General features: G+C 34.8%; 1 protein-coding gene across 7 annotated transcripts in view; it reads right to left on the bottom strand.

Moving 5' to 3' along the window:
- Window positions 1–1554: 1554 nt before the first annotated feature.
- The window catches only part of LOC106054254 (signal peptide peptidase-like 3), a 52400-nt gene continuing 36668 nt past the window's right edge, over window positions 1555–17286 (bottom strand). For all 7 annotated transcript variants that reach the window (XM_013210045.2, XM_013210046.2, XM_056006776.1 and 4 more), the window contains 12 exons: window positions 16818–16895; window positions 16023–16126; window positions 15154–15273; window positions 14330–14408; window positions 14083–14195; window positions 13090–13196; window positions 12865–12936; window positions 11305–11393; window positions 10410–10455; window positions 7222–7372; window positions 6853–6962; window positions 1555–6615 (listed from right to left, as the gene is read on the bottom strand). In XM_013210045.2, coding sequence (XP_013065499.1) covers window positions 6547–6615; window positions 6853–6962; window positions 7222–7372; window positions 10410–10455; window positions 11305–11393; window positions 12865–12936; window positions 13090–13196; window positions 14083–14195; window positions 14330–14408; window positions 15154–15273; window positions 16023–16126; window positions 16818–16895 — 1138 coding nt within the window. In that variant the 3' untranslated portion in view covers window positions 1555–6546. The remainder of the gene's footprint in view (window positions 6616–6852; window positions 6963–7221; window positions 7373–10409; window positions 10456–11304; window positions 11394–12864; window positions 12937–13089; window positions 13197–14082; window positions 14196–14329; window positions 14409–15153; window positions 15274–16022; window positions 16127–16817; window positions 16896–17286) is intronic.

Below are 17286 nucleotides of genomic sequence, written 5' to 3'. Positions count from 1 at the left end.
TCTTTTGCTTTTATCATTTATTGGTGAAGTGCATGTTTGGTCCTACTGAAAGTATAATCCTGTATGGTCTTACTGAAAGTATAATCCTGTATGGTCTTACTGAAAGTATAATCCTGTTTAGCCATTTAAGACCTCTGTCATCAACTGAATCTATTGACTTGTTGCTGTCCAAGTGTGTATGAGAAGGTATTTTTACTTTCCAAGTGTGTATGAGAAGGTATTTTTACTTTCCAAGTCTTCAGCTTGAACTTAGTCATAAACATCATGGTAAATTCAACTTTAGACAAGTCTTTTATTTTCTTCTTTGAATGAATATGGCAGTTTTTTTTTTGACAGATAATCTTATTGGAGATTTTCACCATTAACTAAATGTCAAGGACACTAATTTGAATTTCTTTGTTGCCAACTAAATAAACTGTGTTGAGTTATAATGTAAACATCTCAATGTGTGGTAGTTGATCTTCACATCAAATCGCCCTTATCCTGCTAGTTAGTTACCCAAAAATTTATTTTTACAAATTTAAGTCAGAGTGAAAGTATTATTTCCTCCATATTGAAATAATTTTGTTCAAACAGAAGAGCCTAGATCATTCTGCAGTGCTAATAAAAGTGCACAAAAATTATCCTATGCCTTTTAAAAAATATAAATCTAGCTTAAATCAATTTTTATTTTTCATTAAATATGCCTTTAAAAAAATAAAAATAAATAATAGTTTATCAACTTAAAAAAAAAAATAAATACACCAAAAATAGCTTGCTATTTATAGCTTTTTTGTTATGTATGGAAATCTCCAATTCTAAGTAGATTAGACTTACTTAGATTTAGGTCCTCCAGCGCCATTCGTCGCAATGGGCATCAAGCTGTCTCCATAAAGATCTGTCATTGGCAATGTCAGAAGCATCCTCCCACCTGGTGGCCACTGTTCTGAGGTCCTCCATGAAGTGTGATGCCAAGTTATACGAGGATTTCCCTGTTTGTGCTTTCCTCATATTGGCCTCCATGTCATCGCAACTCTTGGTATTCGTAGTTCATTTTGTCGTAGAACATGTACCGCAAACCTCCTCGATGCTCTGTCACAACCTCACTAAGTGTTCGACTCCCAGTTCGGCATAGGATTTCCTTGTTTAAGACCCGATCTGTGGTAGAGACTCAATTTTGACAAATGACTTTCATGTCTCACATGCATATGTTGCAGTTGGAATGGCGATTGTGTTGAGGTGTATTTTTGTCTTGAATCCAATGGCTTGGCTTGTCCAAATAGGCTGCAGTCTTTGGAAAATGCTCCCTGCCTTTCCTATTTGGCACACAACATCATGGTAGGCATCCCCATCATTTGTTATGATGCTGCCAAAGTAAGTGAACTTTGTTTTTGCTTTTTTTTTTCTTTTTCTGCTAGGCAATGAAAGTTCATTTAAAGTTTGTTTTATTAGAGAAATCATACACCACATAAACCAACATTTCATAGGAATGGTAGGTAATGATGGCAGATACTAAAAAAATATTGGTCTCAGCCACTAGACTCAATGTAAGACAAAAACAAAACATTTTTGTAGTCTCATTTTTTTCCATTATTTTTTCAGCTTTTTACTTCAAAATAGACAAAATTAAAAATGAACAACCACAAAAAAAATTATTTACATGCAACAAACTTAACACACACACAAAAAAAAAATTCATAAGAACAACAACTGCTATCTGTAGAAAGCAGTTTGTAGAAAATACAAATTTGTACAATTTAATTCATCCATGAATTCCACATTCACATCCATATTAACAAGGGGAAACAAGCAGGACTGACAATTGCTGGAGTGGAAGAGAAACTGAGCAGGCAACATGTGTGATCTTATTAAGGAGGAAGGGAAAAATGAGGCAGAAGGGGGGGGGGGGTTAAGCAGCACAGAATAAGATTTCATGCATGAAGAGAGAGCACCACAACATAACCTATTTCTGGTACAAACAAATATGCTAATTCTTTCTTCACACTGCTTAACAGACTCAACAAGTGGACAAAGACAAGAAATAATCTTCTAGTGTTAACATTAAGAAAACTAAGACAACACACACGTGCTGAACAGAAAATGTCATCAGTATTAATGAAGTCTTTTGACAATAAACAAGATGGAACATTTGCTTGGCAATCACACAAAATTTGAATTGTTCAATCAAGAATTAAAAAAAAACATAACTGGTCTCTGTTGCGCAAGTCTTGAGTACACAGTTTATAGTAATTCTTTGTAACCTTAACTAAAACTTTATAGATCATTATTTATGTTCAATATATACATAATATTATTACTTTTTAAGTTTATAGTACATTGTACAAATTTTCAATGAATTATAACATCATAAAAATGTACAAGCAAGAGATCTACATCCAGGTGGCAAGCCTAATGGAGAGGAAACCCACTCCTGGACTCATAGAGCCTTTTCAATGCTAAAATATCCACATGGATGAGAATGTAAATAAAGTATGCATGAAGACAAACAAACCATATAAAGCATTTCTGAAAGAAGGGAAACCTGTTAGACAAATTATACTAGTCATTTGTAAAAGAAAGGGAAACCCATTTTATTTATTCAAGAAAGGGAAGCCATTAGACACTAGTGATAGAGCTAAAAATGTTCTTTCCAACAGAGTTTATAGACTAATGTATTAGATAGAAATGTAAATGTCAAAAAGGCTTCAAGTACTGGACAATGATGTAATACCAGCTTCTATCCACTACATCTCTTTTAATGTTTCAAATATTTTTTTATTGCATTTATTTTATTTGTCATTTTAATAAGCTTTCCACCAATCAGCACCAGCTGTTAGCCTCAGCAGAATTGGCAATGTGCCCAAGTTAAATAGAGAGACTCATCTAAGAATTATATATATATATATATAGATAATTATCATATCCCACACATGAAATATAAAGCTTCAAAATCAACACTTACTCTGAAGGATGTCAATAAGTGAGGGAATAGAGAGTGTAGTTGAAACCACTTCTGACTTCTAAGCATCATATTGATAGGAAATCATCTAACAAAAGTTTTAAAATAAATATTTTGAGGAAATATTTATCTTCAAAATTAAAAGGATATGTATACATAATATATATATATATATATATATATATTTTTTCATTTTCCTGCACTCCTGGCTAAAAGCACTGTATCTAAATAGGAATAAACTATATGTTGGCTGTGATTTGAATTCTTGTAGGAGATACCATAAGTATGATGGCAGTTGCCTTTTCCACTAACTTTTGACATGGGCCTTCATCCCCAACTGATAATTTATCCTTCTTCAAAATCTAGACAAAAACTAATTATTGATTTATAATAGCAGGAAGAAAAAGAACCTCTACAGTTCTTACAATCAGAAAACAAAAATGTCTTAATGAACAATTATGTCCTTTGTTTTTATTGGTTTCTACAAAGATGGATGATTTCAAGAATTCTTTTTGATATTTTGGGTCTTTGGCACATTGGCATAATTTAGGCCATGTCGTGCCCAGTCAAGACTTCTTTTAAGTTAGGGAGCCATCTGAATGATGTCCAGACACAAAGCAATAACATAAACAGGTTGGTAAGATGATGTCATAAAATCCACAAATATTGTGTTTGTTTTTTCCAATAAAATGTATGGACAGAGCAAAAAGAAATGACAATGTGGTTATTTGTTTTCTGGTACTGCAATGGGCGGCACGGTGGCTGAGCGGTAAAGCGCTCTGAACCGGGGGTCCTGGGTTAAAATCCTGGTGAAGACTGGGATTTTTAATTTCGGGATATTAGGGCGCCTCTGAGTCCACCCAGCTCTAATGGGTACCTGACAGTAGTTGGGGAAAGTAAAGAAGGTTGGTTGTTGTGCTGGCCACATGACACCCTCGTTAACCGTAGGCCACAGAATCAGATGACCTTTTACATCATCTGCTCTGTAGACCACAAGGTCTGAAAGGGGAACTTTTTTTACTTTTACTGCAATGGGCCCATGGACTTTCAGTGTTGGAAATAAAGCATCTGTCAGAGGGCTGTGTTATCAATGATATACTTCGTACAGTTTCATTGATAGCTGGAGGAAATAAACAAGAAGTGTCTCAGCATATTCAATGAAATGGGATCAAGTATAGTCTGAACTTACTTTGGGTAGAAAACCTAAAAATTTCAGAGTTCAAGCAATGTCAGACTTTTCACTGGGATCTAAAAGAAAGAAGCCTGGTGGCTGAGTGGTAAAGCACTTGGTTTCCAAACCGGCCCAGGTTTGAGGAATGGAATTTTTACTTTCAATTTTAATTTTTACTCAGCTCTAATGGGCACCTGACATAAGTTGGGGAAAAGTAAAGCTGGTTGGTCATTGTGCTAGCCACATGACACCCTCATTAACCATGGACCACAGAAACAGATGACCTTTACATCTCTGCCCTACAGACCACATGGTCTGAGAGGGGGGGTACTTTACTTGTACAGAAAAGAAGGGAGGAGTCAGGGTGCTGTACTAATGTACGTTGAAAGAGACAGCTTATATGTGTATCTAAGCTTGAACACATCATGTGGTTCCAATGTGAAGTGGAGCTTCAACTGCGGGATCAAAACGTAGGCTTTCCCTATTTTATAAAAGTTAAATTTCTACAGAAAAAAAAAATGGTAAGGCTTCATGGCATACTGGTCTATTGCCATCAAGCATCAAATAAAGACGAGAGTTTAAAATGACATCAAAAAATATTCCACACATCAAAGCCAAATCAAAGCTCAGCAAAACCTTAAACCAAAACATCAAGACAACCAAAGAACTTGATAACAGCAATCTTAAAGTAAGCAGTTTGATCATACTACTTCTAGGACAAACAATTGGGGGAACTCTCAGAAACGTAACACATGAACATGACGTCAGCCTTTTGACCGAGTTGATGTGGACAAACACTAAAAATGTCAACATTATTAGAAAATCACCTACCAGTACAGCTTTCTAGGGTTAAAGGTTGCACACTGACCCAAATGAGGACACAGCCCAAACTATTGTTCTACAAAATGTAGAAGAATCGTAACTTAACTTTTATTAGATTCAATAAGGCAGTGATGAAGATTGTATTTCAAACAGACAATACATTGGAAATGACTATCATTTCTTTAACACTTATTTATTGGAATACATTGAAATGTACTTTGTTAAGCATCCACTGTGTCATTTATTAAAGCGTGTTCAGTCTATTTTAAGCTCCTTGTCAAACAGGTTTTAAAATAGATATAATACAATATTCTTTAGTTAAAAAGTGCATTCTCCTTTCCATCTAAAGGGTCAATGGTGCAATAGCTGATACATACGTTCAATCCAAGAATGAAACAAATTCAAAGTTTCATTTAGTAACCACTTAATTAGTCAACAAATATATTTATTATAAAGAAACAATATGTATTGGTCTAACTCAAATGTAGTGATCCAACTCAATAAAGTGCAACCAGAGCCAATGCTGTGCTATACGAGTCTAAAGATAACTTTGTATTATATCTATAAATATAGAACTTGCTTAAATGGTGGAATAAATTTTACTCCTATAACTATAATAAAGGTAGTGTTAATTATGTTTATACTATTGGAATAAAAAAAAAACACCACCTTAGATTCTTTTGAAATTAGGTAGATCCTGAACAGAATACTAGTTAAGAAAGGACATTTCTTGTCAACAATAATTCATAAATCACACAGGAATAAACACAAAAAATATACAGATTTTAACAAATGTTCACAATAACTTGGAATAAACAAAACTACCTTCCTTCCAGTAACAATCAACCACATAAACTTGTGACCATTCTATGTTCTAGTTGTAGCTTACCATTCTATGCATTAAATGTTTTAGTGTGAAAGATGAATGTCAAGTCAATTGGCAATGAGGCTCTGAGATTAACATATGGACATGTGTCCCAAACTTCCTCAGAATGAAATCATGTCAATTGTAGGCTGCAGTCTGGGAATAATGGCTTTATTTCACATACCACGTTGGAAAATCTAGGTGCAAATCTGTATTGCTTTTCTTGTTCAAAAGTCCACATAATTCTTTCCTTTCTCTAGGCAACTGCAGCACTACACTCTTTTTAGAGTCCGATGAATAAATACAGTCCAACCTAAACCTTTTCACCCCACTCTAACATACAGAAATACTTTACAATAGAAACAAATATCAAAACTGGTGATGAATCCTGAATGTGTCATTGTGTATCCTAGTATGTGTGTGCTGTTATTTTCAGCCTTGATTATCTGTTAAATGGCACATCTTTTTGCTTTGAGATAAATAATCCAAAAGAAATCACAAAAAGTTCAAACCTCTAAATGAAACCTCAACATTGGTTCCATTTTATTTTTTGTCCGGGCCCCCCCATAGTTTTTATGTTTTACCACTTGTGACTCTTGGGGAGTGGGGGGCCCTAGTCCTAGTTAATATTTCTGTAAGACACCCTGTCAAATGAGGCTTCCCGCTTCATGTGAACATCGCACAACAGAGGGAAGCTCATTCCCACAGAAACAAAGAGAGAGAGAGGATCAGCATCTCCTATGTGACTTGCTACACTTCCATGTGCTTGGGCGTGGGGACAACCATGAAAGGTTCATGCCACATCCGCCGTAGATCTCCCTGGGTAGAAATAAAAGCAAGAGTCAGACTGGTGCAAGTGAAAACAAATGTAATGTGATAGTATATTAAGAGAAAAACATTCCTTAGCTAGGAGAGGGAGAGAAAAGGTGAGACACATCCTTAACAAACTGGAGGTTTAAATAAATATATTTCTAAATCTGTGACTATATTAACAAGAGTAATATAAAGATAAAAGACTCACAATCTACAAGGAAGAATTGTGCTAGCAACACTTACCTTGAGGTATGCCATGGTCAATAAAGGAAGGAGTGTAAATGGAACGAGGTAGAGCAGAGCTGGTTGAGCAGCTTTGAAGACTTCTGAGGAGACTGTCGCTGTCAACAAGCCTGTAGGAAGAAAAGATTCAAACTCTTTAACCATAGTGCCTCTGAGTGAAAGGTTTTTAAAGTTTAAATGAGATCATTGTAATTGTAGCAGAAAATACATTTCTTGTTCTAATAATAATTTAATATTTAACCATAGTCAAGGAAGTTTGTCGTGTTATACACATATTCAGTGGCATCTTAGTCTTATACTTCAAGTTACTCACATCTAATTATGGATCAAATACAGTAATAGTTTAAACAGCTTTTGGAAAATGCTTACCTAAGAAATATCCAATCAGGGAGCAGTGGAAGTAAGACAGCCGCTGGACATAATTAGGTGGAGGTGGAACTCCTGTTTCCGCAGAGCAGGTTTGCGACTTCTTGTATGTATCATAACGTAGCACAAAGCACAACAAAAGGCCTGGCATCACCTGTAAATAGTAAGACCATATTTAATCCTACAAAAAAAAGAGTAAGAAATGAATGCTGCAGAGACAGTCAACAGAGCTCACAATTGACTGTGATCTTAACATGAAACTTTATGCCCAACTATCTTTGTAGTTTGGGACTATCTGCTTAGAATCTGGCCAAATTACGCAATTAAATCTGATGCAAGAAAAATTTACAAAGTTCTACAAAAAAAAAGCAACTTTTTTTTTAAACAAATAATAAAGAGAAAAACAACCCTTGAAAACTTATCAAACTAAAATGTGAAACCAGAATCTAAATCATGAAAACAAAAGTTTCATTATCAACTAGAAAGAGAGGATCCTTATAAACATAAATCATTTATAGATCTGGAAGGAAAATTTCAAAGGATAATTTCATTTCCTATTTTTTGCTAACGTGTCAAAAAAATATTTTGGGGGAAAAATTTTATGCGTTTTACACATTAACAAGGTTACAAAGACAGTTTGTGTGGTAACACAAACTTAAAATCGGCCCCCGAAGTGGTCCACCCAGGCAGGCTTCAATATTTTCAGAAAGAACATCCAAATAAAATTATATCAAAGACAAATGAGAGATAAGAATGGAGAAAGAAGGTTGACAGATTTTGTGTAGTGCCCCAATGGTGCAGCAGATCAAAGGATAGGTGCAAGTGAATGCAAAGTTAGATGTGAACCTGGCCTAACTAGTTCCCCTTTCAGACCTTGTGGTCTATAGGGCAGATGATGTAAAGTTCATCTGTTTTTGTGGCCTACTGTTAACGAGGGTGTCATGTAGCCAGCACAACAACCAACCGCCTTTACTTTTCCCCAACTAATGTCAGGTACCCATTAGAGCTGGGTTGACTCAGAGGCGCCCAAGGATTCCGAAGTTGAAAATCCCAGTCTTCACCAGGATTTGAACCCGGGACCCTAGGTTCGGTAGCTAAGCGCTTTACCGCGCCTCTCCTGGTATAACTGAAGTCTTATAAATAATGTAATTGTTTTGAAAAGGCTCAATCTCTTATTCCAATCCTTTTTTTTTTTTTTTTTTTTAGAATCCTCCAAAAAAAAACCATAGAAACATTTCCGCTATAAAAAAAAAAGGTTCAAGAATAAGATTACTATTAGTTTTAATTTAGGTCTAACTTATAATGCATACTAATTAACTTTTTCTCTTTAAAAAATTGCTTGCATAACTGATTTTAAAAATTAGATTTTCGCTTTCAGGAAAAAAAAAGTAGCTGTTGCATCAGAACTTTGAATGGTCTAAAATATTGTGATGTCGGATTTTCAATATCTTTTCTAGTTTACGAGATCTAAACGGGACGGACGGACAGACATTTCGCACAAAACTAATAGCGTCTTTTCCCCTTTCGGGGGCCGCTAAAAAATGTAAATTTAGTGTTTCATGGTTGGTGCTATTAGCTTTTTTATATTTTGGAGAGATATGATCAACTGAAATTTTTTTTATTTTTCATATATCAATTACGAAATGGCAGCATTTTTTTTTAATCTATTCTGCTTGGGTATTTAAAAATATTTAGGTCTTAATATGCTTAATTCTGGATTTAATCAGATGCCTGTGTCTGATTTTAATCTGAAGTGTGTGATTCAATGTGAAATTTTATTCAGACCTTTGTCATGATAAACTAGTTGCACCATCTACCCACCATACAAAGTCTTTAGTATGTTATATAGACAAAAAAAGCACAATCTGACTTACCAGTGTTGTCTGGATTACATACCGAGTCGCGACCCCCCTAAGATGGCCAGTTTGTGCATGCTGTTTACTTTATGTTTAGATATATTAACTGCAAATTTCATAGCCTAATAAAAGGTAGTGAATATAAGAAAACTTTAGGAACTCAGACTAATACTACATTGTTTCCATAAGAAAATTGTTTCTAAAAATATATAAATATGTAACCAGATGATGAAATTAGCTCATGAATGTTTTTGATGTTTGTTTCTTTGTCCTAGTATTTTTGTGTACTAACAAAAATGTTTTAATTAATAGGTATCGATAAGAAAATGAAAGTTGGCATAGAAAAGGCAAGAGAATGATCTTAACTATTTCATATTATATGGGATTAACTAAATTAGGGTTCCTCAAACTTCAACCCATGAAGCTTCCATAGAATACAAAAAAATTACATTTGCAGCCCCACTTGCTCCTAGCCTAAGAATGAGACTGGGAAGTGCAGAAAGCTACCTCGCCTGAATCAGAGCCCCCTGCAACTTTCTCTTGTATTCTGAGCTGCAGACTAAAACATACTTTTAATTCTAGCCAAATAAGAGCTGTATTGAAATGTCATCAACAGATCAATGCAAGACAGTAGGAAGCAATGAAATACATTGTGGAACTAAGAAAGTCTAATGGAATCCCTGTAGAAGAAACATGTCAATAAATCTTTTGAAAAAAATGTTTGGAGATGATCTTTTTGCAGACAAATCATGCAAAAAAGGAATACATTCTAAAAGGTCTTACTCAGAAATTAAACAATGTCTCTTAAATTCTTAGTTAAGTAAAAATACAGGGCAGATGATGTTAAGGTCATCTGTTTCTTTGGCCAACGGTTAACAAGCAGGGTGCCATGTGGTCAGCCAAACCACCAATCGTCTTTACTTTCCCCAACTGGTACTCATTAAAGTTGGGTGGACTCAGAGGCACCCTAAAAATCCCAAAATTCAAAATCCCAGTCTTCACAGAGAATGGAACCCAGGACCCAAGGTTTGTGAGCCAAATGCTTAACCACTCAGCAACTGTGCCCATATAAACTCTTAAATTCTTTTAATTTCAAAAACAATGGTCATTTTACTTGATTAACCTTCAATTATTGATTTAAAACTACAATGGAATTCAGTTTTTTTGTCCCTTGAAAATTAAATTTAATGTCCTGGACTTCCCATCCCATGTCAGGGTACGTTCCACAGTTTGAGAACTGCTGGGCTTAACTTTATTTATATGGTCACCAGCAGAATAAAGCTTGGCATACTGAAAGACTCTAATAACAGAACTATGTGTCAGAAGTCTACTCACAATATCTCCCAAGCCAAGCATATTGAAGTGACTGGAATTTTGAGAACTGAAAATAAAACAAGCTTAACATTTCAAGCCAACTTGAAAAATCATTTTAAAAAATAGTGAAGTACTTTTGTGAGAGCTTTGAAATTATCATTGAAATGAAATTTAATTTTATTTGTCAGAAAAGCATATGTATTTGATAGTAATAAGTAATAGCATAGCTTTCTGGCAAAGTAATGTGGTTGTCACACTGACAGAGCATTAATACTATGTTGTGATTCTGTTCACACTTGAGAGTGATGTGGATTCTTGGTGAAATAATGTTTCTATAATTAAACACAGAAATACAAGTGATGAAACAAAGCTTGAAAGAACTGAACTTAATTCATAACATGAACCTGCACATCTCCAAATAACAATTTTGAATATTATAGAATCAATAGTACAATTCCTAATCTATTATTGTCTTCCCTTTTTCTTTTTCCAATGTCAATGTTTTCCAACTAATCCAAATAGTCATAAGGATTTTCCTGAGCTATTTTTTAGCCATTCTAGTAAGATAAACAAGTTCCTTAGTAGTGACCTGAGTAGTAATCTTAGCAATTCTTGTAGGGATCTCTTCCATTGTTAAAGGCCTGTGTTTGCCAACTTGTGACAGTAAATATAATCATTTCAACACTAACATTTTTTTTTTTTACAATCAAAACAGGAATTTTTAGTTATTTTGGGACTTTATCTCTGATCAGTTCATTAACTCTGTTGGGGAGAGCATACACCTTTGCCGTAATGCTTTAGTCTACAACAAGCAACAGAAATTAGTGCAGAAAATGTGAGAAGTCCAAAAAGTAATACAATGACATGTGACATGTAGCTTTGTGTCAGTATAGGTAAAAGCTCTGTATCTACCTACCTTGGAAATACTAATTTGGCAGGTAGAGAAAGTTTTGGTGCATCCCTTACAAGACCAGTCAAGTGAAGCTTCTTGGCAAACAAACCAACCTGTCAAGAAATAAAGGCCATAAGTGTTCAAGGCTACGATCTTCAAACTCAATTTTATTTAAATTTAAGAGGAAAACATTCATTCTGTACTGAAACCTGCAGGGATAACATTCATTCTAAAACTAAACCTGCAGGGATAACATTCATTCTAAAACTAAACCTGCAAGGATAACATTCATTCTAAAACTAAACCTGCAGGGATAACATTCATTCTAAAACTAAACCTCCATGGATAACATTCATTCTAAAACTAAACCTGCATGGATAACATTCATTCTAAAACTTAACCTGCAGGGAAAACATTCATTCTAAAACTTAACCTGCAGGGATAACATTCATTCTAAAAGTAAACCTCCATGGATAACATTAATTTTTGTGTCTAAATCACCAAGGATAACAATTTCGTGTATAAACTGTCATTCTGAGCCTAAACCATCATGGATAATATTCCTTTTGTAGTGAACCCACAGCAAATATTATATCAATTATGTGCTAAGTCCTGAGTATTTTACACCAATTCTGTGCTGAATCCTTATAATTTACATCAATTCTGTGATGAGCCATTACTAATTTACACCAATTCTGTGCTGAGCCATTAGTAATTTACATCAATTTTGTGCTTAACCATTAGTACATCCATTCTGTGCTGAGCCATTACTAATTTACATCAATTCTGTGCTGAGCCATTACTAATTTACATCAATTCTGTGCTGAGTCATTACTAATTTACATCAATTCTGTGCTGAGCCATTACTAATTTACACCAATTCTGTGCTGAGCCATTACTAATTTACACCAATTCTGTGCTTAACCCTTAGTAATTTACATCCATTCTATGCTGAACCCTTAGTAATTTACATCAATTCTGTGCTGAACCCTTAGTAATTTACATCAATTCTGTGCTGAACCCTTAGTAATTTACATCAATTCTGTGCTGAACCCTCAGTAATTTACATCAATTCTGTGCTGAGCCTTTACTAATTTACATCAATTCTGTGCTGAACCCTCAGTAATTTACATCAATTCTGTGCTGAACCCTCAGTAATTTACATCAATTCTGTGCTGAACCCTCAGTAATTTACATCAATTCTATGCTGAACCCTCAGTAATTTACATCAATTCTGTGCTGAGCCTTTACTAATTTACATCAATTCTGTGCTGAGCCTTTACTAATTTACATCAATTCTGTGCTGAACCCTACATGGATGAACATGAATTCAGGGCTGACTAATCCAAGGAGAACACAATGTAATGTTTAAATCAATAATGAGACTTTTTTATTTATCTCTTTGTAAAGTGTAACTTTTAAAAAGTAAAGTTTGTGTTTATTATATGATGAACTTATGTTGCAACAATATGTAAAGTGTTTTATCTACAATTTTTAAAAAGGTTTGGTTTTATTAAACTGCCACAGCCATGTCTCTAATGAACTGCAACAATGTTTATGAGCTCCACAGAGAATACAACTTACTGGATTATCAGCTGGCCTTGTTGCCACTTTGACCATCACATTTGTACTGAAAATGTAAGATGAGAAGAAAACCTGGCAAAGAAAAAAAAGTTATATTCAGGTCAAGGATAACCAATGTCTAAGCAACAGCTGTTTCTATGAACTAGATATAATAGTTGATCAATATGAAATTAAATAGATAGATTCACAGTGTCACAATACTGTACCAAAACCGAAATGGCTTACCCAAAATACATCATAGACTAGCAGGCCTACAAGCAGAAGTGTGGAGACCTTCAAGCTTGGTAGACGTACCAGGGCAATGAATGCTACACACAGCCCCATTCCTAGAGCTAATTTAAACAAGAAAAAAATATAAAAAAATATTTTTTAAAAGGACAATACCTCCATTATACAACTTCAAATATAACAAAATATAAAAAAAATTAATTTAAATAAATATTTGGTTCAAACCGGGCATCAAACTGGTAATTTTGACACCATCAGCTGTGGGATCATAAATACTAACACAAGTCCTAGACTTCTGATTTAGAAAAGATCTAGTCTACATCTACTAGAATCTAGTTGTATTATTTATTAGATTTACGTAAAAAATATAAGTAAAGCTTAGATAAACTTTCAATAAAGTTGAAGAGACTCAGTTATCACATAATATCAGTATACTACGGCTGACTCTGCCATGGTTTTTCGTTTTATTTTTGAATAATTCCAATGATAGGCCTTTAAATCTAGACTCACAAGACGATGCACAAAATTGTCCTGAACATTAATATATTAAACTCTTGAATCAATAATGCCTTACATTCAGAAATTCCTCCTATCGAAACCAATGTTAGCTCTAAATCTAAAATGTAAGTCTAGTACTCAAGTTAAATTTACATTTATTTATTTTTTACTTTGAAAAAATTATAATGGTTTCCTCATGTGACTAATGAGCTAGCAATTCTTTTCTCAGCGATATACATCAACTGTTAAATTTCTAAGAAATCGCTGAGAGCCGCTTTTAAGATCCGCAGTACGCATCTAGGTTTCATGCATACAGGTTCCATGAAATTATGACATGAATAGAGGTATTGTAAAAAAAAAATGATGAGATTTACAGGAGAAGTTTTCTCCACTCCAGAGTAGGAATGTTGGGGAGGAGCCATCCTACAAGTATGCTAGTTATCATAGCTCTAGATTCTTTTTCTGATGCAAGCTCCTGATATCATTACTTACCATCCATCAACAGCCAATGTCCAGTGAGGATCCAGACGCAAACAATGGTAAAAGAGAGACAGAAGGAGATGATTTCAGCAGCAGTGAACCGGCCACACACACCAAAAGAAACTCTGTCAAGAGAGTTACAACAATACGAAATGAGATATATTTATACTATAAGAACTGTTTGTAATATGCTCACATGCAAGCATGCTCTGGGATATAGCAATAATGAATTAAGACACATGATCAGAAAACAACTTACTTCTGACCACTGGAACATGGCTGTACAAAATACTGACACATTGGTAGAAGGAGAAAGGCAAATGCTACAGTTGCCAGAACTGAAAATGAAATAATTTGTAGGCTTTATCTAGTGTAATTATATGTAGTAACTCTAATTTAAAAATCAACAACATTTTATTTTACTAAAAGCATCTATGATTTCTCAAAATAAAATTTCTAAAATTCCCTTTTCTCTTTTCTAAGTTTTTTTTTTTTAACTAAAAATTGTTATTATAAAACTCTGACCAGCATTCTTCAAGGAAAAATGCAAGTGGGAATATAGTCAACCAGGTGTTAGAACCAACCCTTAATGGTCTTTGGTATCAGATGTTAGATTTTGACTAAACATCCATGTGACAAATCCAAAACCCAATAACAATTCTGTCTAGGTAAGGATTTCTAATTCAAGATTTGAACAACTAATGGTGCAAGACTTTGACAAAACATTAATGGAATTCCCAATTTCAGAACATAGTTGATGGTTCCCCATGTAGAGCTAGTGGAGCTCCTCCTTCATGGTCAAACATAAGCTCTAGCTCATTTTCTATGAACATGAAAATGTATGTGGAACTTGATGTCTGTTTTAAAAAGCTGACTGCATTAAGGCATGGGTAGATTGAGCGACAACCTACTTTGACATCTGATGGCCCAAATAATGCATTAAAATGACTGTTGAAAATGTTCTTGCCAACCACCCAGCCTATAAAGTTCATCTAGTCTGCACACACTGTACTTATAACACAATGTCTAAGAGAGCAGCAACACACAGTGAACTAAACATAACACATGCACTCACTAACTTACTTGCAGTGAAGATGGCAAATACAACTTGGAGTGAATCAAAAAAGAGAAACATAATGAGGAGAGAGATAGAGGCCCCCACTGGAAGGAACATAGCCTGGCAAGTATCCAGGGTCTGAAGCTCTGGGAACAAAACAAATAATTACAGCACAAGACAACACAAGCATTTTTGTAACTACATACATTTAGTGTTTGTGTATCAGTCAATATTTATTTGTTTCATTAGCTACTAACATCAGTCTATGCATAGAGAAAGCTAATCTGACAGTTACATTTACATTTAGTTGCAATGACACTGAAAATATTTTTTGCAAAAACTCTTCACATTCCTTTTTCCCTTTTGGAACATTTAAGTATTTACTGGGGAACCTAGTCTCAAGAAGTAAATGGGAACATAAGACTTGAGTATTTTACTGAGAATTTAGTCTCAGGAATAGAAAGGAAACAAGTCAATTATTTTACTTGGAAATTAATGGGTTGTCAATTTCTTCATTTAAACTCAGTGGAAATACATTTTACTTTATTTTTTCTCCAAGTTCTGAGAATGTTTTACTTTGAAGATATGAAGCATTACTTCAGATCAATACATTATTGTGAGAGCTTGGCAGTGATCACTTAACCAGGGCACTTGAGAGATGGCCTAGTTCCTTGCCTTACACTACACTAGCTGTGCATACACTATCTGAAATGTATTTTTTAAAACTAGACATACAAGCTTACTGACACACAATGTCAGTCTTAAAAAAAAAATCTACTTTTCAGGACAAACAACTGGGACAGTGACTATTTGCCAGTTTCCAACTTCTGGCTCAGATCACTGGCACCATAGGACAAAAAGCACTGACACAGATATCTAGCACAGCTGTACTCACGAGATTCAGCATCTGTGTTGCTACTGCTGGGCAGGTTGAGTCCAAACTTTTCTTTCTCTTTTTCATCTTTCTCTTTCTCTCTTTCTCTTTCAATATTCAACGACCTGAAATAAACACAGAAAGACTAGAGGAAAAAAACAAACAACTTTTTAATCTGAAACCACTGTACAGGACAATAAAAGCTCAAGACACATGAAATAATGCTGACCTCTAAAATACTACAACACAACAATTCATTTAATTGACAGTTGTCTACAAGTATCTGGTTAAATACTCCTAGCAATAGACTATCAACTTAAATGTCATGTCAACAGTCAAAACATTCATGTCAAGTGATAGCAATCTTCACAATTCATGTCCATCAGTCCAATCAAATGACAACTGGCTACAATGTTCATTCCAAACACTGCAGTTATCTCTGATTCTCAAGTTAAACATCACAGAAAGAGACTACCATCTCAGAGTTAAAAGGACAGTTTCATTGGTTATTGTCTTTCAATTTCTGGTCAACCAGTTAAATGAAAATTGTCTATAATTTTCAGGCCTAACACTCTGGTTATCTATAATTTTCAAGTTAAGTGTTAAACATCACAGTAAGAGCTATTGTCTCAAAGTTAAAAATGACAGTTTCATTTGAAACTGCCTGGTCAAACTCAAGTCAAGTGAAAGTTGCCTAGGAAGCTGATGGCAAACAAAATCAGCAAGCATTTATGTAAAACCTTTGGTTAAATAGTCAAGTGACAGATTTCTACAACTAAGTGGTCCAATAAAACCCTAGCCCTCTGCAACTATTACCTGAAGCTGCCATAGACTATCAACAGAATGGAGATGATGAAGGTAGAAATTCTAGAAGAGTCCACAATGGTCAGTGCCCTAAATGTGACAAGAAAGAACACAACTGTTAAAATTATCTGGCATATGTAAACATACTTTTAAAAAGCAGAGCCCAAACAGATGAGTGGGAGAGGAAGGACTTTTTAAGGAAGAATTTTATATATGTAAGTGTCAACAAAACAGTTTCTTCTGTGCCCCAGGCTCATTTCTATTGCCACCCTTTCTGTTGTCCACACTACTCTCCTACCCCCTAATAAAACTGTATGGCCAGTATCACATCTTGTATCATCCTCATTGTTTCAATCCTGAGCCAGTCTAGTTTCTCAGCCCCTTTGTTCCCCCCCCCCCCCCCATTGCTCTTAATTTACTTTGCCTCCCTTCATTTCCCTATTGGTTTTGTCCCCCCCCCCTCCCCCTTTCCAAAACAACC

The sequence above is a fragment of the Biomphalaria glabrata genome, chromosome 12, assembly GCF_947242115.1.
Source record: "Biomphalaria glabrata chromosome 12, xgBioGlab47.1, whole genome shotgun sequence".
NCBI classification, from domain to species: Eukaryota; Metazoa; Mollusca; class Gastropoda; family Planorbidae; genus Biomphalaria; species Biomphalaria glabrata.
This window is presented reverse-complemented; position numbering and strand designations above follow the sequence as displayed.